The 23,628-nt window shown below is 42.4% G+C and overlaps 1 protein-coding gene across 3 annotated transcripts in view; it reads left to right on the forward strand.

Annotated features, from left to right (window-relative positions):
- The window catches only part of ST7 (suppression of tumorigenicity 7), a 128,533-nt gene that overhangs the window by 18,749 nt on the left and 86,156 nt on the right, over positions 1–23,628 (forward strand). Inside the window, exon 1 of one of the 3 annotated variants that reach the window (XM_056515859.1) lies at positions 17,573–17,968. The exons of the other annotated variants lie outside the window; for them this stretch is intronic. Within the exon in view, the coding sequence (XP_056371834.1) occupies positions 17,947–17,968 (22 nt within the window). The 5' untranslated portion in view covers positions 17,573–17,946. Of the gene's footprint in view, positions 1–17,572; positions 17,969–23,628 lie in introns of those variants that run through there. 3 annotated transcript variants of the gene reach the window in all.

The following is a 23,628-nucleotide window of genomic DNA, read 5'->3' on the forward strand; positions in this document are numbered from 1 at the left end:
AATTGGAGGATACCATTCATGCCGTGATGCAGACATGCTCCATGATTCTGCCCATGTTGCCTCTGTTAAGCAAATTTTGGAAAACAGCGTGCTTATAACTGCCTTTAACCTCATAATGGAGTTGAGAGAAAATGCTTAATACTAGTCAGACCATTTTATGTTTTGACTGCCACTTAGTTTTTAAATTCCACAGGGCATTATCCTATTACATTTTTGAATGGCTTGACCTGCTAACAGTGATGTCAACAGAAACATAAATTAAAAATATGTGTTCATGTTTGGTCATGAATTTGTGATTTCTGCCCAAGTTGTGTGTGTTTTGGAATACTTTTGTAGGAAAAATAGCAACATTTCACATATAGCCTATTCCTACTTGGTTTAGTAAAAAGAACCTAAAAATAAAAAGTCATGGCAGTAAGCAAAGTAGTAATTCAACTAAAGGAAAGAAGAAATGCAGCAATTAAATGAAACTTTATTTGCAGTAATTTGTAACTTATTTGTATCCCAGCTGTGCACAGTAAGATACATTTAGTCAATACTGTATCTTATTTCCTACAAAATCCCTAAGTACAATGAAGATTTTCATCTGCTTCTATGTTATATGGCAGGAGCACTTCTGTACCAAATTGTAATGCAGTGGAGAACCCAGGAATATTTCCTGTTGATGACTGAAATTGCCTGCCCAGGTTCATGGTGTAGGTCCATGGCCTTGGCATTTATAGAAACTTAATTTGCAAAACCTTAGAATTTGAACTTGACACTTCAGAGCTGACATATATTCTCCCTACTCACTCACACAAAATACATCTTTATTTATCAGTGTGGAAAAAGAAGGAAAGCACCAGTCATTTAACCTCATTTTCTGTGCATGTTTGATGTGCTTTTAAGAACAGGAAGTGATGGTATAGGAGACCTCAACACTCCTCATCTCTGATAAAAAACACTTCTTTACAATACCAGGCCAGTTGCCATGAATGAGAATTTGTTTCAGGAACGTAATTTAGTTTTAGACCTATATTACCTCCTAATAAATATTAAACTTTACTTATTTGAAGACCTGTCATGCTCCTAACATGGACAACATAATTTAAGCAGTCATGTCACATGTCACATTGAAATAGGGTATACCTTCCAGACAGATCTCTAGCTGTTGAGTAGTGCTAATGCAGAGAATCAGTCTTTATCTGAGTTTTTATTACAGCAGGTTTTTACTATTGTTGAGATTTGAAATTAAGACCTGTGGACACTTGCTAATAGAAACCCATTGGTTTTTATTCTGTTGGTGTTGTGAATGATATTTCCTGTGGAGGGGTTGAAATATTATGGAAATCATGACTAAGAACATTTGTTTTAAAACATATTATCCTGCATTCTTAGCCATGGATTTAAAAATAAATTGTCTACTGAGGAAAAAATGTTGGGCATGTTCCAATTTCACAACAAAAAGCGGGGGTGGGGTTAGGTTCTCTGAACTTGTGCTGAAAAGGAAAAGAGCAGAGGTGTTTGGTACAGGCATTTCATGGAGACCAAAGAAGTCCAGCTGCACATTCTGCATAAGGGAAAAGCTTGAAAGACTTTCTCAGTGTTTCTGAAAGTCAATGCAACTCTCAAAATAATCTGAAAAGGAGAGTCAACAGATGGAATGGCAAGAACTCTATCACCAGATCAATTCTCATTTTCATTTAACTTTTTTTTTTAATGTTGCTTATTTGAGTCATTTATTTTGTGTACTCAGGTTGTGATACAGAGAATTGAGTTTGTCAAAGGGTAAAAGGCCATAATTTGGTATGTGCCATGTCAAATGTAACAGGGGAAGGAACTCTTGTGAGTGTTGCAGGAGACGCTTTACTTAAAGCTTTTAGCCTTTGGACATCATCCTTCAGCCTCTGGTTTTAATCCCAGCCTTTCATGGTTTGTGTGATTTAAACAGGCATGAACACAAGACCTCTCTGTTCTCTGCAGCATTCACTTGAATATCAGCAATAAAAGACTTTGGTAGCAAATGATGTGTGTGTGGGTCAGTGTTGGGCTGTTTAATGTCTCCAGAATGAAGATGTTCTCAATTTCCTCCTATGTCATCATGCATCTAAATCCTGTTTTCAGAAGTGGTGTGACTTTCAAGAAAAGCCAATGGTACTTAAATAAAGAAGTTCCTAAATAACTTTTGAAAAATGTGCTTGGGTTTCTAAGCATTTCAATGACACAGCTGAACCAATATTCAAATAAACAGACATAGGAAAGACATTAAATGTTTTTCTAAACAGGAATAATGGGGCAATTAACAATCATGGAAGAATGACTGAAAGAAAAAAATGTATGTACTCCATGCAGAGCATATGTCATAGCTGGTTTTGATACCATTGGATGCTGCTTCTTTCCAGGCTGTAATTTCTGTCTGTCTGCAATACATTTTCTTTTTCTAAAAATCTAGTGTCGTAGATAGAGTGAAACAAAGATATGTCTAAAGGTCCTTCTGAAATGAAAAGATCTTCAAGCAGTGCCTTGGATTTTCTGAATACCCAAACAAAACAGCATGAAACAATGCAAGAAAACACAAGGTGCCTTTGGGAAGTGAGTTGGGCTCGGCTGGCTTGTGGGTTCTGGTGACTGCATCCCAGGACATGGATGCCTGCTTCACATCCATGACCTCTGCTTTGCCTGGTTCCTGTTCAGTTCAATTGGCCAGAGCAGTGTCTTGTAGGGGAGGAAGCTTTGATCAAAGGCTGACCTGAAGTGATTTGAGCTAAAAAAAGGTAGATTGAGTGCACCTGGTCATGAAATAGGTTCCAGTCTCTGGTCTGTCTTAGCCCAGGCTAATGCCCTCCCAGGGGCTCTGAGCATCCTGCTCATGCCTCCTGTTTTGCAAGCCTGTGTGGGCTTCCTTGGCAAAGTGCTGCTGAAGTTCATGCACTTTCATGAAACATGTTGATGCAGTTGAAAATGCTGCCAGCAGAAAAATCCGTCCTTGGTCTTCTAGGGAGACAGTGAATAGGAGGCTACTGAGGAATATTTATTAGAATTAGTCTTATAAACCTGTCATAGTATAATTTATGCTTTCCTTTCTGTGCAGGCTACAGCTTTCCTGCTGTAAAGATTGTGAGAAGACAGAGAGTGGTCCCAGCCTGAAAAAATCTAAGAGTGTCTGGGAAATCTTGCACTCATATAAATGCCGAGAGAGATAACTTGAAAAATACGTAGGAAGAAAAATAGCAGTGGCTATCACACATAAGAAGAGCAGTCTCATTCTTAAGAGGCCATAAGCTTTGCCACATGTTAGGGAAACTTAGGGAAAAAACAAAGAAGGAAGAACTCTGAAAAAATACTTGAAAATGTTTGTTTATTTTTTTAAAAAGCAGTGACGTTTGCAGTGTTGTCTGCATGCCCATCACCATGTTTCTTTCCCACACAGATCTGTGAGACTGTAGAGGTAAAGAAAGCACTTCAAATTCTTCTTCAGTGTTTCTGCTTATTTTTCCTTATTTTTCTTCTTTATTTATTTTCTCTTTTTAAAATTTTGTTTTGGTCATATATATCTGTAAGGTTCAGATACTTGTTTTTATCTGATGCTTGGGGTTTTCTGTCCTTTTTCAGGCTTATTAAGGTTTAGTCTCCATTCTTCATTTGAGTTCATGTCACTGTGCTGGCCATGTGGTTAACACATAAAATCTGCCATGCTGTAGTGCAGCCAAAGGAGCATTGCTGCTCTCCACTTCCCAGAGTTTGTTCAAGGTTCTTCTATCTGCTGGAATCCCAGGGACATTACAATGCAGTGTTGTTCCTGACACAGAGCAATGAATGTGATCTTTACTGTGGGAAAATTCCTCCGACAGCCCTGCTGGTTCAGAGGGGTTTGTTGCTGATGCTCTCCTCAGTCACAGGATGTGGCTCAGGCAGCTGTGCCATATTACTCTGTTAACCTCCTGCCATCTCTTGACATTCTTTTGTGCTCACACCTCAGTCTGCCTTGACTCTGTCTCTTCCCTGCAGTGCACTTTGATTGCCAGGTCTCTGGCTTTTCAGCAGAGCCTGTTCCCTGAAGCTTTGCACTGCAGTCTCATGAAGATTTTAGGTAAAATGGTGTTGCAAACTCAAGTGTATCCCTGTAGCAAGGAAAACCTTTGCTGACCCGGGAAGTGAACCCAGTCTGCTGTGTGGGTTGCTGCCACATAGCAGTACAGCAGTGTTTGATTTGGGTTCTTCAGTATTTGCTGGAAAGGGCTCTATTGCCCTGCTGTAATGGCACTAGACAGTCTCTTGCATGGTTCTTTCATTAGCCTGGTATTTCTCAGGCAAGGCCTTTGCTGTCCATTGGGTCCTGTGAAGACCTCCTGGGTTTTGGTAAGAACAATATATGGATACTTGGTTTAACTCTCTGTGAAAGCAAAATCAGGAATTTGAAAAAACTGGGATAGCCAAGTCCATACTGGGGTGGTGAAGGTGGGCTCCAAGGCATGCAAGGAGGCTCATGATGTGAGCATTTTCTGGGACCAGAGTGAGTGACAGTGACTGATGAGGATCTCTGGACTGGGTGGATGCTTGTCCCCCATTCCTCAAGTGGTCACTATTTCCTTCTCTCAGTAGGAGACTGTGTCTGGACTAGAATTCAGTAGCAGGAGCACAGAGAGGAAGAGACTTGTGGAAGGCTTTGGTTGTGGCTGTGTAAAATGTAAGTGCATACCACAAGGTAGAGCTAACATTTATTACTGCAAAAGCACATCTGAGTACTGTGTAGAGAGCACAGATTTGAAATTTGACAACCCATCTCCCTCTGTCAGGGTCTGAAGCTTTTAAATGGAAACTGCACTGGAACTGTTCCCTAGAAGGGTCTGGAGGTGGGGGATGCACTGGGAAGCTCCCTGCACCCTGCTGTCAGCACTTCCTCATCAGTTATGCAAGTTACAGAAAGGCAGCTTGACAGTTATGGGATGGAAGTGGAAAGAGAAATTGATTCTCTTTGAGTGTAGGGGGAAATAGTGAGACTTCAGAAGGGCAGAAGCCTTCTTAAGGTCCTGCTGGCATCTTGAAGACAGTAAACTCTCTGCAACAAATAAACAAACAAACAAATAAAATAACAAAATAGAATGTGTGAAAGATGCCTGTTGAGCAGTGGGCATTCAGAGGCTGCTCCAGATTCTTTGTGGGACTGTGCTTCATTTCCCTGAGCTACCTTTGTGCCATGAGACTAGCAGCTGTCATCTAAGATGCAGCATTCAGGTTTACATTTAAGCAGCACTTTTAAATCAAGATTTTTTTTTTCCCCCCCAAGCTTCATTCAGAAATACTTCAACCATCACTGAGAAGAAAAATGTTTATATTTCCCATAAGAACTGTATTCTCTTTGAAAAAATAGCTTATGCATACACTCTGTTGGTGTCTAAAGACTATTTTATCCAAAGGCTGGATTCTGCCTGTTTGGAGAACAGCATGTTAGTTCTGTTAGTTGCAACATAATGGTCTGGAATGTAGGAGTACAAAGGTGACCCAAGGCTGTATTTGCTCACGACCACAACATTTGCTGCAGTGAGAACATCCCAGGTAAGGGGAACCCTCTGATCCCACAGATGGGTAAAGGTGGCAGAGATGGGTCAGCAGTGACTTAGGCAGTTTGCTTTGTGGGAACAGCCTGTCTGCTGTGTACTCCTCCCCATATTCTGCTTGGCCAAGTCCATTCCAAGACCTGATTGCCCAGAGGCTGCTCAGGAGAGCGAGTGCCAAAAGATGGGTTTGAGGAGCATGGGCTCACATGGCTGCATTCAGGTGCAGTGCATGCAACTGAAGGGGTCATAAAACAGCTCTGTGGAGCTTCTAAAGGCATGGTTTAGTGAAATTTTGATGGTGAGATCTACACAAATACATTTTGTTGCTGCAGAAGCAACAAAATGATGCCACAGTATTGTCAGAAGTCTGGATCTGTCTGATTGTGGAAGAAAATTACAGCAGGCGAGGTTTTAATATTCACCTGAGCTGCACCTTAAGAGGATTAAAAGTCTTGTTCATTGCCAACAACATATTAATTCATGTGTCAATTGGAAGAAAAAAGCAAGAGTATGATTAAGATCGTATTTTTTATGAAGTCAATGGTGCCTTAAATCAAGGAAATTCAGAAACTCTTAGTTGTTTCACAGCAAAGGTAAATAACCAATTTAAACTGATTATTTTCAAGAAACAATAAAAAGTACTGTAATTTAAAAATATATATATAAACCATTATTTGATTCTGAACTCTTATCTATCCAAGGGTCCTTGGTTTGGAAAATCAAAGGTTCTTATGGCCTTCATTTATCTTCAGAAACTTCAGAACTCCATGACACAATATGTTTCACTGGGCTTGATGACATGGAAATATTTAATCATGCCATCACTGCATGTGTTTTTTTTCCTTAGACTGCAGTTTAAAGGGTTACTTCTACAATATTAGGTCTGCAAAAGTGTCTTGTTGCTATTGCAATTTCTATTTTTTTGAAAGATGCTAAAAGGGGGAAAGCAAAAACACTTCCTGTGGCTTACAGCTAGTATTTATTAATGTACTAAAATCTGTTTATTATGCACTCTTAAAAGTAGTTCAGTCTAAGCATTATTTCGGTCTTAATTTGTCAAAGGTTGAGAATTGTTGGTTAAAGTTTTCACTATGGAATGTTCCTCACAGAGATGTGTATTTTTACTTCAGTAGCTCTGCATTAGGAGAAGGCACAGTGTTGTGCTTTTAGATATATATGATATATGATATATGATATATGATATATGATATATGATATATGATATATGATATATGATATATGATATATTATATATGATATATTATATATTATATTATATATTGCATATATAATATATTCATGATATATTATCATATATTATATAATATAGTGAGATGATGATGATGGTGACTATTATTATTATTATTACTATTTTGCTGACTTTATTATATGCCCTTTTCCCTCGATTGTGGTGATGGACAGAATACTTTTCTGATGGGAATAGTCTTAGACAAATTATAGAAGTCTGAAAAATACTGAGTTTTAGCTTGAAGTTAATTCCAAAGATGTGCAGAAAACTTGATATTCAGATTTTAGAAAAAAGGAAGAGAAAAAGAATCCAGTTATATATCCATCTACTTTGAGTGCCATTATTGAAATAAATTATGCACGTTGTTGTCTCCTTGTTTTCATCCAAGGATACAACAATGTGCATAATTTATTTCCATAAGGGATCCAAGGGATCTCTGGTTGAGACTGAAGGGTATTTTGATGGAGAGATGGAAAGGAATGGTGTGTTCTGGGCCAGGAAGGGCTGCATTCTTTGAGATGGACTTGGATACATTGATTAGATTCCCAGTGGGGCCCAGTGGTAAAACAAGAGGCAACAGGAGATGCTCAAATACAAGAAACTTTGTCAGAACATGAGAAGGCATTTCTTTGCTCTGAGGATGTTCAGACCCCAAAGTAGGCTGCCCAGAGAGGCTCTGGAGTCTCCATCCTTGGAGACACTGAAAACCCAGTGGAGGTGACCCTGCATAACCCACCCCAGCTGGTCCTGATGGGACAGGGACCTGGACACCCCTACAGTCTGTGCTCCTGGGGTGATTTCAGAGAGGCTCAGCACAGGATATGGTGCAAGGCAGATGAGAGGGGAGATTTCTCTGTGGGCTTGAGAAGGGATTTGTCTGCATGTCAGGAAAGGCTGGGTGCTCTCCAAGGGGAGGGGTGGACACTGATGCCTCAGAGTCCTGGATTAGAAAGCGTGGGGCAAATGATAGGTAGGTCTGTGCTGAGGGATGGGGTCTGAGCTTATCTATGGCCAGGCAGGTAGTACAAGTAGCCACAGCCTATACCCATTTCATCCAATTTGGATTTTAGTTTGAATAAAGTTCTATGAACGTGACTGTATTGCTTTGTTTGAACCATCCTCAGGCGGTCACTTCACACTCCCTGTCACCTGGCCCTGTAGGCTTTTGCTTGATCTGGTTTTGCTTTATGTTTACTGCTGAAAACATGGTACTCCTTCTCTGTTATAAACTAGTGAAGCACTTTGGTTTAAATTTTAGTAGCAATAAAAAACAAGAAAAATTAAAAAGATTTTAAGAAAAAAAAAAAAAAAGCTTTAACTGCAGCTTGCTGGCTTGCTAGCCAGAAATCACTCCTTTAGAAAGCTCCTGCCCTGGAGACATCTGGCTCTGTAACAGTGCACGTAATTCTGGTGCACTTTGCAGCAGAGCTGAGCTGTGACTGGCTATTGCAGTAAGACGTTCCAGTTCCTTTCTGGCTTCCACAGTGAACATGCAGCATTGTGTCTGCCCACTGCCTGAGCCAGGGTGGGCCCTTGCCAAAAGACACGTAAGGGATGTTTCAGCAAGGAGGTTTTTAAAATATTTAATGTTATGTCACAGGAAAATGAAAGTTTTTGGCATTTCTTTCAGTGATGGTTGTCTAACTAGCTGCATTTAAATTGATGCTAATTCAAGATAGTAAATGACAATGAGTAGTCTACAAAGGATTAGTTTCCTGGTGAAATACAAATTCACATATGTGTTGCTTTCAGTTCCATCTGTAGTGCAGGGCTAAAGTAGAACCAAGTGAACTATTTTTTTATAGACTATATTGTATAAAAATAATTGCTATGATAAGAAGCAATTATTTCATACAGAAAAACCCCAGCATTCCAGAAGAGCCTTAATTCTCTCTGCATAGACATGAGGAAGATAGTTGGAATAAGGGATATGTTAAACACATCATTAAGACACAAGTGGTACTTCCCATTGAGGTCTTTTCCCTGGGGCCTGACTCTTCATGTCAGGGAAGTCTATATGTGTCTGGCTAAACACTTGATAATACATAGGCTTTTCTTATTCAAGTAATTAACCCTTTGCTTTTCCCTGTCTATTGTGTGTTGTATCAATTTCAGTCAAACACATCGATGGGAACAAAAGTAATGAAGCCTGTAAGTCTTATTTGTACCAGTTTATAGTGATATGAAGGCTGAGGTCAGAGAAGGTGCCATGCTGGACTGCATTCATCCAGTGTGCTTTCCAGTGATGTTTGGTGTGAGGTAAATACACAATAATCTGTGTTTTATTTTGGAATATGTTTTCTTGAGAATTTTTGTTAGAAAAGATTTTCACAAGATGTGATTCTCATGCTGTTTGACTGAAGTTTAAGGGACCCACAAGCCTGTGCCCCTGGGGTGCCCACAGGGGCAGCCTTAACCCACTGAATACAGGAAAGGAGTCAGTCCTTTTGCTTGAGATTGTGCTTTGGCCAATCACCAAACCATCTTCTCAAAGGATAAGTGGTACCAAGCAGTACTTGCTATGGTGTAAACAGAGCCAGAGGCTCAAGTGGGTAAATAACACTGACAGCAAACAGCACTAAGCAGAGCTGGTGGCCATCTAAAGGCTGATGAGTTTCAGAAAGCATCAAGGAGGGATGTTTGGAGGCAATTTCCCTGCCCTGCAGGCTGAGCAGAGCCAAATGCTCCTGCCTTGCCCCAGGGTGAAGCTCTTCAGCCTGGTTTGATAACTGATTGGGTGGTGTTGAGTAAACAAATCAGGTACATAGGAAGGGCCGCAAACACTCCTACTTGAAGAAAACAATTCGTGTCCATGCTTAAATTTGTTAGGAGGTAGGATGTCTCATATGGCAGGGAAGACTTACTCTGGTGAAGTGATGCCTGCTGATTTTATCAACTTCTTCTATCTGCAAATTATGCTCAGCATGACCTTCCTGCCTGGGCTGATGAACTTGATAAACTCAGTGTACCAGTTGGTACTGGACACAAACCCTTGAATCTTCCATGGCATTGAAGGAAGAGAAGTGTCACAGTGCTTTGAAGTATCAGGAGATCACTGGTGTAGTGAAGATCTCTGTAGCTGCAGGGGGCAAGAGGGTGTCTCTCTCAGCTGAACAGCTGCTCTTTAGGTGGCCTGGTCATTCTGGGCCCTGTTTGGGGGGAACACCCATAGAAGAGGCCACAGTTTAAAGCAGGTTTGGAGTGCAGGGATCTACATTTTCTTCCTTGACTTATGGGCCCCCTGACACAGCCATCTCCTTTTCCAGTGGTTCCCCTAAAACTCCAGACACACAGGAGGCACTTCTGTGTGATGTCTGCACCTGAGCTGCTCAAACCTTACTCTGTGTGTGCTCTCTCTGTAGTCAGTGGAGAGAGATGGACACTGCTGGAGTTGGCAACTGCTGAACTGAGAGCAAAAATTATTTAGAAAATCAGTGCTCTCTAATGGTGCTGATCAGGACTTCCTTGGGATGAATGTAAAAGCCAAATATTTTCTCTAGTGCTTTGTTCAGGAGAGTTTTTCTAGGGTGTCTGTTAAGTTTAAGAGCCTTCTTCTCCTGAAAGCCAGTGATACAGTGCTAAGTGCATTGCTGGGGCTTCCTCTACACCATACTTTGTTCCTCAGGCTAGCACTTACCCACATAAGTCCTTCTTATAACTTGTAGAACGTTGCTTTTCCAGGAGGGGTTTTATTCTTGTGGTGTTGGGTGTTCAGCAAACGAGGCTGCTGTGCCCAGGCTTTGTGTCTGGAGCCTGCAGTCAGAGCCTGATGGATGGATGTCAGTGCTGCTGCAACCTGATACCCATCTCAGTGCAGGATCAGGAGGGCCTCCTGCTGTGGCTGTTCTGCTGACTCACAGGAGCAATTCTTTGTCCAGAAAAGCTATGGTAATCAAGCTATCCAACCATTTACTAATTTTGTGGTTAATCTATTTTATTTGGAGGGAAGAATTATACACCTCCAGTCTGGGGCTGGCACTGAATGGAAGTAGAGTGGAATCCCTGGAGTGAGGGGCTGGGACACCACCAAAATGCTGCATCTTGGGAAAACTGAAATCCTTAAATGTGCAGTGCAAATAGTCAAACAGCTTCCAGTGGACTTGGTTTCTCCACTAACTCTGCAATTGTGTTATATTTATGGCTGCAGTATCAGCTCATTCACTGTTATGCACAGGAGTATCCATTAGGGAAATAGAAATAAAACTCACAATTGAATTTTTTCCCATGGCTATGGATTCCTTTATATCTGCCAGGGAGTATGCTTAACACAGCACTCACCCATCCAGCAAAGGCTTAATTACCTTGTTTTCTGGGTATTCCCTTGCAGGCTTAGAAGTCTTTCATTTTTCCTGTATTTATGATGAAATCATGGGTATTTGTAATGTCAGATTGAATGTTCATACTGTGTTTACTCAGGCTGAGAAGTAATCTACATTTGATGTTCCTCTCTCATCAATCAAACTTTCTGCTAATCATGAATATTTGACATTAGATCAGACATTATTAATGCAGATTTTAATGCAATGTTGGCAATTATTTGCTGCTCTTCTAAGTGTCTCTCTCATTTTTATGCATATAAATTGGATATTTGTGTTTATGTGGGGCACACATGTTCCCTCTGATGCCAGTTTGCAAGTGGTTTATTATGAATTGGCCTTAATCCTAATTTTTGATCCCTCAGAGTCACATAATAATCATGACAGTTTATTTATAATCCCTTTTTAAAATTTGTTATATGCCTCTGTTCACTCTGTCATTAGAACTTTCATGTCTACCTCATGTGCAGGCCTGTGGCATAGATTCTTGGAAATTATCTGAGATTAGGATTAAAAAAAAAATTCCAAGTATTTCCCTCAGTATAGAAAACAAACACCTTGATTTTCTTCTAATATTTTGTTCTTTTAGAGAGCTATCTAAATAGCTGGTGATTTAAATTAATTTAACATATAACACTGAAGATTTATTTGCTTCCTTTGTTTCTAAATTCTCTTTGGATCATATTGAAGCGTGGTGTGTTGTGCTGGAGCATTTTTCAGATACAGTAGCAGCCCCATTTCCTCACACAGTTGCATGCATTTGGGACAAAAAAATGCTCTTGGGATTTAACAAGACATTACACATGCTCTGCTGAGCCATGGGGTTTGGTGTTATTGACAAAATAACAGATTTCATTTGGGTTTGGTATGTCATTTTCACACTGGGAGTACATTGTCACACTGTGTTGGTAACTGTCTCAGATATTTGTGGGTAAACAGTTCTGTGTTTAAAAGGAAACCAACCAAACTGAAAACCAAACCAACCAAAACAAAACAAAAAAGAGGTGAACCACTGTCCTAATCTTTTGACAATACTATACAAAAAGTGAGCTGCACTCTGCCACTTACAAAATAATTTTTACCTTTTTTACCAGTGTCACACTGAATGATGTAAAGGAACTTGTTGGAATTTGACAATTTGTTCAGTATCCTCTGCTGTAGGGAGCAGGAATGCCATTCTGTTCTGTTACTCCCTGATACTGTGCCAGATATGCAGAGAAATCGAGCTAGACACCTGCCCTCTTTTTTTCTTTCTTACATGCATATGTGTATATGTGAACATTCTTATATTCTTTACATCCAGTTTTGTGTGTGTGATTTCATAATTTCATAACTGTGGAACTTCATGTCCATTAGATGTGTCTCAGATGGCTGGGTGGCCTGGGAGAGACAAAACACTCAGAACTTCCTCTTTTAATGGCTGAGCATCTGCTGGGAGCTGCCTCTTGCTGCCCCTGGTGAATTGTTGCAGTAATCATGTACAGAGCTGTGGTGAAGCAAAGATCTTCACTAAAAGAGATGTTGAAAGGTATTACAGTAATTCAGTAATTGATTATTATGGTTCATTGTATCTCTTTTTTGAAAAGCAATCTGTCTTTTGTACTTCCATCTCTCAGGTAAGGACCAATGCAGACATAAAAATATTTTTGGTGGCAGAAAGTACTCGTTCTTCAGTCTGTCTTGTTATTTGTGTGTGTATGCATGTATATGTTTACTGAAAAAGCTTAATTTTCTAGACATTAATTGCCAAAAAATGGTGGAAAATAATTTTTACATTAAATGGAGTTGCATAAATGCAATATGGGCTGCACAGAAATATTTTTTTAAACAACACAAGAACAAATAATAATAAAAAAAATCCCTGCAGTCTGTGAATCAGTCTGATATAAAATCCTTTGTCTGTGTTGAGCAGGACAAAGATCTTAACTTCTGTTCTGCCAACAGTCTCCTTCCTTTCTGTGCCAGCATATCAAGGGAATGTTGCAAAGAGAGAATGCGGGTGGAAAACCTCAAACAAAATGTGATAAGACCAGGCTATGAGGAGAGCACTGAGGACTTCAGACAGCTGAGATGTTCAAAGATATTTCCCCCTGTCTGGCTAGCCAGTCCCTGTGTCTCCCTGTCTCGGCTGCATGGTGTGGTCCTGTGCCAGCCTTCCTTACTCCCTGAGCTGCTCCAGGTTGTCCAGAGCAGCTCTGTGTGGAAACTTGCTGGCATTTGCACAATCATAGCACTCGAGACATTTCAATCCAGTGGAACATACCTTTCTTGGCTTGACTTGGCTCTGAATGTTCTGTAGTTGGAGCTGGCAGCCCCACTGGACCTGCGCCCTGCTGCCAGCTTTCCTGCTGGGAAGGGCTTGTCAGGGCTGCCCTCCATCCCAGCTGGCCATGGTCCCTCTCCCTGTTGCCACGGCTCCAAAGTTGCCATTTCTGGGACACTGGCTTCATTTAGTGATGGAGGTATTGGAAAACACCTCTGCCCTGGGGACTTGATGGTACAGCATCAGTGCAGGGTATTTGTTTTGGTTGCTTGGGGGTTGTTTGTACCTTAAACACATGCCCCTGTGAGGTGAGAAGCTGAAATTGTTGTACCACACTGGATTACATTGGTGCAATCACAATGTCAGCTTTTTCACCAAATATGTTTGTTAAAGATACTTAGGGTCAGCAAAGTTGAGCAAAGCATAAATCCAAAGTGCTGTATTCTGTAATATGTGCTGCTGTTTGATTTAATTTTTTTCTGGGCATCAAAAACCACTTGCCGTATTTTGTGGGTACCATGTTAATCTATAATCAGTGTGCAGCTGTGGCCAGAACTGACAATACCTACAGAAGCTGGAGACTCACAGTGTGGGTTCCTGGGGGTCTCACTGCATATTTAGGAGGGAGCTAACTAACATTACTACAGGCAAAATTAATTCCTTTTGGAGGTTGCTGAATGGTATAGACTCATTGCAGAGTCACTCAGAGGTGTGCAATAGCACATTAAATGGATTAAATTTTTCAATTTCTTTAAAAAAAAAATCGGTTTTCAGGAATTAAAAAACTTATAGAACAGGGGACTTGGTAAGGAAAGGCAAGTTTAACTAATGCAATAAAAATTCTTACCTACCTTTGAGGCTTATTGAGATTATCCTGTACTTCCCCTCTAGAGACTTGAAGGTGTGGGACCTGTTCCCTTGCCCTGGGGAGGATACAGGTGAGATTTCCCTTGTTGAGGTGAGCTGCTGAGGGCAGTAAGACAGGAGAACCTCACAAGTGGGATGGACTCATTTCCTGCTTCCAGAGTTTCTCCTGTGAAAAAGGAGGTTAAATGCAAAATGAAATGTTTTTCTAGTGACAAGAGAGAATAAAGATTCATGCTTTAGTGGGTCAGCATAAAGCACGTAAAGCTGCCTCTGTTGGTAGCTCAGATTTCCTGCTTGCACTGTTTTTATAGAATGAAATTACTCTAAAGCAGAAATTTACATTTGTATAAAAAATTTAACGTTTCATTATCTGGCTTCATTATTAAAACTCAAACTATGCTTTAGGGCTTAGACACATGTGTCCTTACAAAACAAAGTAATATATGAGTATTATTTTTCTGCAGTGACAAAGTAAAGAAAAAAGAATATCTGCTCCAGGAGTGGCAGTGGTTGAGAAGCACATCCCTTTCTCTGGAAAATGTGAATGTACAGGAGACAGTTTTGCATAGCACATATTGTTGCTGATTTAAATATTTCATGCTGGTTTGTGGTGGAATGTATGGAAGTACATTGTAAATTAATCTAATACTTGAACAATGTCTTGTGCACACTGTAAGCAAATCACAGCAATGCTGGCTGGAGATTTCCTTTGTTACACTAGTTACATTATCTTCACTGCTGCATAACAGAGAAAAACCATTTGTTGACCCTTCTTTGTAGAATAAACCAACAGCAACATTCAGCATTGGAAACAGAAATCCATAATTCTGCTAATAAACTGAAAGGTTACAGTCTTAAAAGAGCAGTAGGTCAAAAACAGATTTTAACACTTTCTCCAAGTCATTTGACAAAATGTTTTTGATAAATTTGAAAGAATTTCAGGGAAAGTCCTTCAGTGTTCTGTTGTGGGTCACCTTTCCCCCAAGGCAACATACTGACCTGCCAAGCCTAAGACTAATGAAATAGATTATTATGAAATCCTTCCAGAGATAGTGCATGGGTTGTTTGGGCTTTTCAACTACCTATATGCGTCAGTGTAATGAGAACTTGGCAGAGGGCCCAGCTCCGTGACACCTTCAAGGATGTTGTTGGAAAAGCCTGAGGTTTTGTTTCTTCCTTGGAAACAATGCTGTGGGAAGGTCAGATCTGCTCATCAGAGCAGAACTTATTCTTCAGCCATTGCATGAGTGCACTTGGGATTTTGTTCCAGAGACCTGTGTTTAAAGATGCTCGGAGGCTTACATATACTAGATAATAGACATATTTCTTTTGTGATGTTGCCTCAGTTGCTGGAAAGTCCAGTTGCGTGGAAAGTCCAGCTAGAACTTACTTTGTTTGATGCACCCATGCTTCTTATCAACCTGTTTTGACTGAAGGAGGTGCTAACTGCTCCGAATAGTCAAAATGACTAATTCAGTTCTGGGAACAGCAAAGCTACAGTCTTTGCCAGAGAATTTGTGCCACTGTCATGGTCAAAACAAATTTGGACATTTGGCTTCTTGGTGCTGTGCATCCACGCTCATAATTGCAAATAATCATGACAATTGAACTGATTTGAGGACATCTGGTTGATTTAAGATATCTGTGAGTTGAGTCACTATGAACTATGAGAACTGATGTCCTGTCTGCTGACAGAGACTAAAATCTGCCTGTTAGAATGTGTTGTGAGATGTCTCACCACAGGATACAGCCTATCTCACTTTCTTCCAGCAATGAAATACAGGTAAATGTTGCCATGGGCTTCCTGGCCCTAACTATTTTTATGATGTGCAGAACACAGAGTGACTGTTGGATGTGTGGAATGGAAAGCAGCTGAAGAGCATTTTGTGCCAACAGATGTTACCAGGAGAATAGCTTGGTGTGCCTTGGTGCCCAATGCTGTGGGAAGCACAAGATCAGGCTCTCTACAGCCTTTTGTGCTCTTGCCTGTCTCAGCACAGGGCTGATGAGGGACCATAAGGATGTTTGTGGCATACATGCTCTGGGAGCTTGAGATCACGTTCCCCAGGACCAGAGGGACTGCCTGGCAGTGAAATGCTGTGTCTCTGAGCCCCATATGTTGCTTCCCAGTCTGTCCTTCAGGCTGCAGTGGTCCCAGCCAACACCTCCCTGGTTCCCTAAAGATTTCAGCATGCTGAGCTCCTCAGGTGGCAGGTGCTGCCATCCTTCAGTAATACTTGTTTTTCCAGCCTGCTGTCGTCGTGGCGTTGGGTATTCTGCAAACAGCACAAACCCACTGGCATGAAGGGCAGCAGGAGTGTTTGGGAACGGCCAACCCACAAAAACTGAAAAATGGGAGGAGGAATGGTTGCTTGCCTTTAAGTGCTTCCCTTAATGGACCTGCACCTATCTCCTTTCCCCTCATCCACCAGCAGTACTTTTCAATGTCTGACATCTTGGGAACTGCATGTATGTGTTCAGTGAGACTTTGCAGAAATGTTCTTGGTTTTGCCCCTCTGGGCAGCCATTCTGTGGATGGTCCCCAGTGTCTGGCAGCTCCCAGCCATCAGCTTCCTGCTTGGCTGCTCTCACCAGCACGAGACAGGCAATTCCTTTTGTCTGTGAGAGGACCAAAGGAGTGAGCTTAGGGCTTTGTTTCTATGTTTGAACGTTTTTCAATTACTAAATATCAGGAAAAAAATAAAGAATAAAATAAGCTCAGTGCACCAAAAAATGTACTTGCAGATGCACACTAGATCTAGTTGGTTTCGAAGAATAAAGAAAAATTAAGGACAATATTTCTTTGGTTGCTAGGATGCCTTTTAATCATTGAATTCAGCATGCTTTGGGGGTTTTATTTTTATTCAGACGTGTGACTCATTTATTGTGATTAGACCATTGTTATGGTGTATTCTGACAATAAATTTAAGAAAATGAGACAATTGGCTAACACTTTGATGTGAAAATTGGGTCTGGAGTGTAGACTGGCCCAGGAGTTTAGTATTTCTTTGAGGGAAAAATAATAAAGAGAGTTAGTGATACAAATTTGGGGTTATTCTTTTCTGAAAATGCTCTAGGTGGCATTTACTGGGATATATGTCTCTGTAATTTATTCTGTTTGCGCAGAGACACTTAGCATCTTGTGCAGCTGAGAAAAGGAGCATGAATTCAAGGCACATCTTTTCCTGCTAGCTTTACAGAGCCGGGTGGGAGCTTTAGCATCGGGGAGAACGCACGTCTGGGCGTTTGTGCAGCGCTCTTTGTGACAAAGGAGCTCCCGTGTGAGGCTGTGCCGTGTCCGAGCCCCCTGCGAGCTGTTCCAGCGGCAGCAGCCGGGTTTGCAGTGTCCTGACGTCATCCCGTGTGTGCACAGCTCCGCTATTGTCTCAGCGAGCGGGGCTGGCGAGCGCCGGGCTGGTGGCCGGTCCCGCTGCTGCCCGCCCGCGCCGCGACAGGAGCGGCCTGACCGCTCGGATTAAAGCAGCGCTCTGCTTGTCGCTTCCTGAAGGACTTCACTGCGGCTGCAGGGAAAGGCTGTCTGCGCTCTGGAGAGGAGGAGAGAGGGGAATCTGGCAGCTTGGATAGCCTGGACTGCATTGTCTGGCTTCATGACCCCTGCTGTGTAGCAGTCTCATCCCTTCTCTCGTACACTCCCTCTGTCTTCCACTCTTTTTTCTTCTTTTCTTTTTAAAATAGCAGCAGCTGGGGCGAGCCATGTTTGGCACTGAATCGTCATGTAAGTAAATGCATCCCATTTACCTCCTTCTTCTGTTGAGAACAGGGCTTGTTTTATCCTTGCTGTACCCGCCGCACTTGCATTCTCTTTGCCGAAGGTCGCTGGCTAAAAGCTGTGGTCTTTGCCTGTTTATAAAGGGATGAAGGATGCTGGAGGGGAAGCAGCTACCTCCTGACTGTGGGTGCATCCCTGGTGCAAGCAGCAAGGCAGGCTGTCAGCACTGCTGAATTCAGGCCACTGGAAGATTGGGGGGAAAGGCAGTTTTGCTTGAATGTGTCAGTTGATAAGATCGCATCTGTCAGTGATCAGGAGCTGCAGACACTCTAATGAACGCACTACTCAGATGGGGTATTTGGGGACTGAGAATGCTGCAGTATTAGATGGGCGAGAGCTGGGGGAAAGTGATTTAAACCAGCAGGAAAAGGCTGCTATCTCACTGCAATCTCATTCTATCTCATTTACTTCATTTTTGTTTCTGGGAAAAAAAGGAGGCTTCTCTGCAGTCCCCCCCCAGTGACTGCAGAATCCGCAATTAAATTAGGTGGAATTCTAAATATGAGGTGAAAAATGCAAAATAAAAGGATCTTTTTTTTTTTTTCATCCTTATCTTTGTGCTGGAAAATCTTAACTGAGACAGTCTGCTGTATAATAGCCCTGCAGATGCATGTCATTGAAAGCAAGCCAGTTTTGCTTCAATGGGAACAACAATTACCTACCTGGCAAATCTGGCTGCAGAGGAAGGCTGGGGGTTGATGTATAAATAATGTTACTGGTGACATTGTGGCTGTGTGGAGACCAGTCTGATCCAGTGATTGTCGGGTGACTGAAAAATTGAAAATGGTTGGTTCACGCTGTATTTTGTGCACAAAACAGTACTGTGTGTTGAAAACATGTCTCATTTGGACATGAAGCAATGGCTTTTGTAGAGCATTGTCACATCTAACATGGTGTAATGTCTCCACACTTCTAGGCTGGGACCTGTTCTGCAGCTCATCTCTTCCTAGGAAGTGGTAAGAGCATTGGGGTATCTCACAGTTATGCCTTCCTGGCTGTTGAACCCCTTGCTCCCAAAGGGTTAATTGATCCTGTGGACAGGCTCTGGCAGCTCCCCCCTCCTCTGCCACAACACCCTGTCAAGGTCAGGCAGCATAAAAACAAAATTTGCCTTTAGATTTCTTTTGTTTAGGGACGCATTTTTCATGCACAGCTGTAAACATGTCTGCAGCTCTGGGTCATCAGAGCATGAACAGAGATGCCAAATGCTGTAGCTGCATCAATTTCCCTGACAGGTCTGTGAGTCTCAGTGTCTGTGTCCATGGGCTCTGCTTCTGCAAAATGCACATGACATAAAATCTGTGCCCCACCTGCCCTCTTGCAGAAAGCCATAGTATGCACTCAGATTGCTCAGTCTTGTTCATTTTCATGGCCCTTTCTTCGTTTATGAGGTGCATTGGCTGAAGTCATAGGGGTTGTGCACCAGCAGCTGTGGCTGCTTTTGTTTCCATGGTTCCCACAATTTAGAAAAGGGCAATGGAAGCTTCCATAACAGCCTCTACCTGTTTCCCAGAAAGGTCTAGAAACATTTCTTGCTTTTAAAAATGGGGTTAAAAAGAACATGGCTCATTGCCGTTGATTTGAGCAGGGGCTGTGGTCAGTCTCTGCCTGAACTCTCTGGCCAGATGAAGAGGAAGGCAGTGTGGTGGCCAAGTCCCCTGTGCCTGTGCTCAGGCCTGACCCTCCCACCCAAGAGTTCCTGTTCAGGCTGGACAGGCTGTCCCATTGCCTGCTGCTGCCAGGTGCTGGCAGGCAGGAGGAGAGCAGGGTCACTGGTGCTGCCCTGCTCACCTGCCTGTGCAGGTCAGTGCTTGCATAACCAGCCCTGCCCACACTGCTGCTGGAGGAACAGTGGCTTTGCTTTCAAAGAAAGAAGGTAGTATCAAAATTACTCCAGTCAAAATGCTAAGAGGTGTTTCGTCTTCCCTCTCCTCCTGTCTTCTTCACATTTCCAGGCTGTCAAATGATAATAGTGCTACTAATTGTTAATGTTTCTGTTTGGCTTGAACATCAAATAAGACTAAATAAAAAAGAGTCAGCATTATTTGGATATTGGAAATATGACAGAAGCCATTGCTGCTGCTGCTGTCCAAAAAGCATGAAATGAGCAGATTACATTTTTTTTAATCCTGCTGTTTACACTTAGTGTTTGGGATTTTATTTCTCTCTGCTTTGATTAAAAAGCCAAGAAAAATGGTCAGAAGCAAATACTGGTTCAGAACCTTTAGTCTCACTCAGTATCAAAATATTTTAAATGTCAAAACAACACTCCTTTGGCAATCCTGTTTTTTTCTTTTTGCTTTTAGCAGCAGTTTGAAGAGCAGTAGAAGATAGTCTGAGAGTCTTGGCAGGAACAGGCGTCTGCTTATCACCTCCTGGATGAGGGAAAGACAGACAGCCGGTGACAATAGCCCACAAAGGGGGATAAGGCAGCAGGCAGTGCACAAACAGCTGCTGACACTCCCAGTGCATGATGAGCAAGGATGGAGTGTGCAGAGCACAAATCCCGAGGAGTGTCCGTGCAAGGGCACTGTGGGAGGGTGGGGCAGTTGCCATAGTGTCATGGCCAGTATTTCCTATTGGTCACATGTCCTTTCTGTAATCCCCACAGGAAACATACGTGCCAGAGACACTTTGTCTTCAGTGCTTTTGTGCTGATCCACTGCCAGACACACTGCTGGGGCGGTGTGGGGGGCTCTGTGCATGGGGGGCAGCTTTTCATCCCATGCCACCCCTCCTGCTGACCTGAAAGATTTGTCTGCTCACCACAGTTGTTTCACATTCTGTAGGAGGTAATCTGGTTTGATAAAAATTGAGAATTAAGTCTTGTTTCAGGTGAAATGGTGTTGTAGGGCTGCACCAAAGCAGAGAAGTGATGGACCTCTGAACAAGTGGTGAGGTGGTCCTCACAAATAGAACACCCTCATCTCAGGGAGAAGAGCCTAGCAGAAATAAGCAGCAAGCATCCCTTGTCTGACTAGGAATACTGGCAGTTGCAGGTCTCCAGGAGAGACAACAGAGGCACAGATTAGACTGAACACTGAGAGCAGCCACAGTCAGTGGAGCTTACCAGTGCTGGGAGAGGTCAGGGGAATGCAGCTCCATCACATCTGACTGTGTGTTGGTGAGGAATGGGGCAGGATGCAGTTTAGAGCCTGTAATGCAGCTAAAGAGGCTTAGAGAGCCATTTCGTGCATGTCTGAGAATATTCACTGTGTGTGCTTCAGCTGCCCAGAGGAACTCGGTAGGGAGCTGCAAGGAAGGGAATCACACACATATATCCATGGTGCTTGCCCCAGTGCTCTTACACGGCCCCAGATGTGTGCTGTGACAGTTCTCTGCATTTCTTCATGCCAGGGCCTTTTAACCTAGCAGCAGTAGTGAACTGTGAGGGTTATAGGAGGGGCTGTCTGGGAAATGCTCTTCCAGCCTGGGCTGTTTGGGAGATGCTCTTGGTGATCCCTGTCTGCCAGATCAGCAGCTGCACTCTGGAAAGCAGGAGGACTCTGAAACAAAGGAGAGATGGCCAAAGGGCCAGAAAAATACTAAACCAAAGGGCAAGTGGAGCTTTCCTCTGCTGCAAGGTTAATGCTAGAAGGCTGCTCTTTGTGGGGAGACTGAGGACTGCTGTGGGGAATGGGAATCCTTGCTCACTAAAATGTGCCAGGAAAAGCTTCTGTGCTTGTGACAGGCTCACTGCAGTGTTTTCTGCTCTGTCTGTTCAGGAAGTGCTTTTGTTCCTGGGCACTTTTTCCCCCAGACTTTCTCCGAGCCAAAATACAACAAATGGGAAAGGTTACACCAAGATAAGTGATTTTATGGCATCAGAGAAGTAAGTAGTCTTATAAACCTGTGCAAAACAGCAGCAGCCAGGAGTAGAGAAATGGGAGATGCTGGCATTAAACATGGAGATGAAGGACAATCTGATTGGATGGATGCTGCTGTCCTGGGTGATGTGCCTGCCTCCTCTGTTCCCAGCACTGGTACTCATCCCAGTTGCAGGAGAACCAACCAAAACCTGACCACTGCTGCAGTATTTGGTTTTGAGCATGTTGGCTCTCCAGGCTTGTTCATGGGGTGGTTAGATGAGCACAGGATGAGGAAGGGTGGGACATGACTGCTGAAATTCTGGTGGGATATCAAGTCTTGGTGAGGCTGGGCTCCTCTGAACCAGCAGATGACCAAAATGCTCCCTTTTTGAGCATAAACAGCCCACTGTCATCCTAAAACGCTGAGAGCAGTAAGTACAGACACAATTCCTTGATGATGTTACACTGGTTTCTCAGGCAACGCTATACCAAAGAGAGGTTACAGAAAGTACCAGAAGTTGTAACTTTAAACCAATATTTGTAGCTGCTGAGGTTCCTGTTGTTCCCTGTAGAATCAGGACTGTTGAAAATATTGCAGAACCAGGTCAAAGAGAGGCTTAGCTACACCACTGTCAAATGCCAGAATAAACCTGGGTTATGAAAGGGGTTGAGGTTTCAGGAGCTCTAATAACTTGGCAAATTCATCAATGAAACTTCAAGATACTTGGAGAGAAAATGTAGTCTCACATCCCACTTACAGTAGATTTTGAGGATTTATTGCATGCTGGTATTGTTACCTTCTAAGTGAATGTATTTTTTTAAAATACAATCCTGAGATAAGAGACTTTGGGTGCAACACACTGTTAGGTGCCCAAGGTGTCTGGATGCTAAGGAGGGCAGGAGCTTGAAGCCCAGCCCTCTAGTCAGGCAGCACCAATGGCAATTTGAACTCACTGTGTTGAGCTGTTCACAAGCATGCATCTGTCGTGAGAGTTTAAGTGCACCTTGCCCTTTCTTTCTCCAAAAACAAAAAGTGAACTGAGACATCTCACAGGCTGGATATGACTCATGAATTTGACAGTCTTTGGTGGTTTGTCTCCTGCATCTCTGGATCACCTTTCCTATCTCATTGGTTTAGAAGTTGCAAGGATCTGAGGTAGAGTTACTGAATGCAGTGATAGTCTCCCAGCTAGCTGTGTCCACACAGCTTCTGGAATGGGGAAGAAATCTGAAAGTACATGAAGGGAATTTGACAAGCTTTTCTTCAGCTTGTCAAACTTCTTGGTCCTCGCCATTAGCTAAAAGCATGAGCTATAATTAGTGGAGGAGTCTGTGATTGATCAAAGAGGACAAAAGGTCTTTCAGATTTAAAACAAAAATCATAGAATAATTTAGATTTGAAGGGACCAGCACCTCCCTCAAAGGAGGATCAATCTCCAAGTTAGAGCCAGTGATAGATGCGAGCTCAATCAATCTGCATGTTTGCAAAATGGTGTGAGATCAAAACAAGCTTCAGCTTTGACCAGTGTAATTTACAGAACCAGAAATAGGGAAATATCTTTATGACCAAGGACGCCTGAAAGATTATTGGAGTCCCTTTGGGCTGTGTGACCCAGATAGGAAGAGCAGTACATGCAGTGAAGACTCTGTCATTATTTGAGCTGGGGTAGAAGCAGTAGTTTTTCATGTAATTTGGGGATAATTAATGTGCATGCCTAGCAAAAAAATTATTCACAGAAGAATCTAAGCCATCTCTTTTCATCTGAACTAAAATACCGTGCTTGATTCCTGAAGCAC

Source organism: Oenanthe melanoleuca, chromosome 1A, assembly GCF_029582105.1.
Source record: "Oenanthe melanoleuca isolate GR-GAL-2019-014 chromosome 1A, OMel1.0, whole genome shotgun sequence".
NCBI lineage: Eukaryota > Metazoa > Chordata > Aves > Passeriformes > Muscicapidae > Oenanthe > Oenanthe melanoleuca.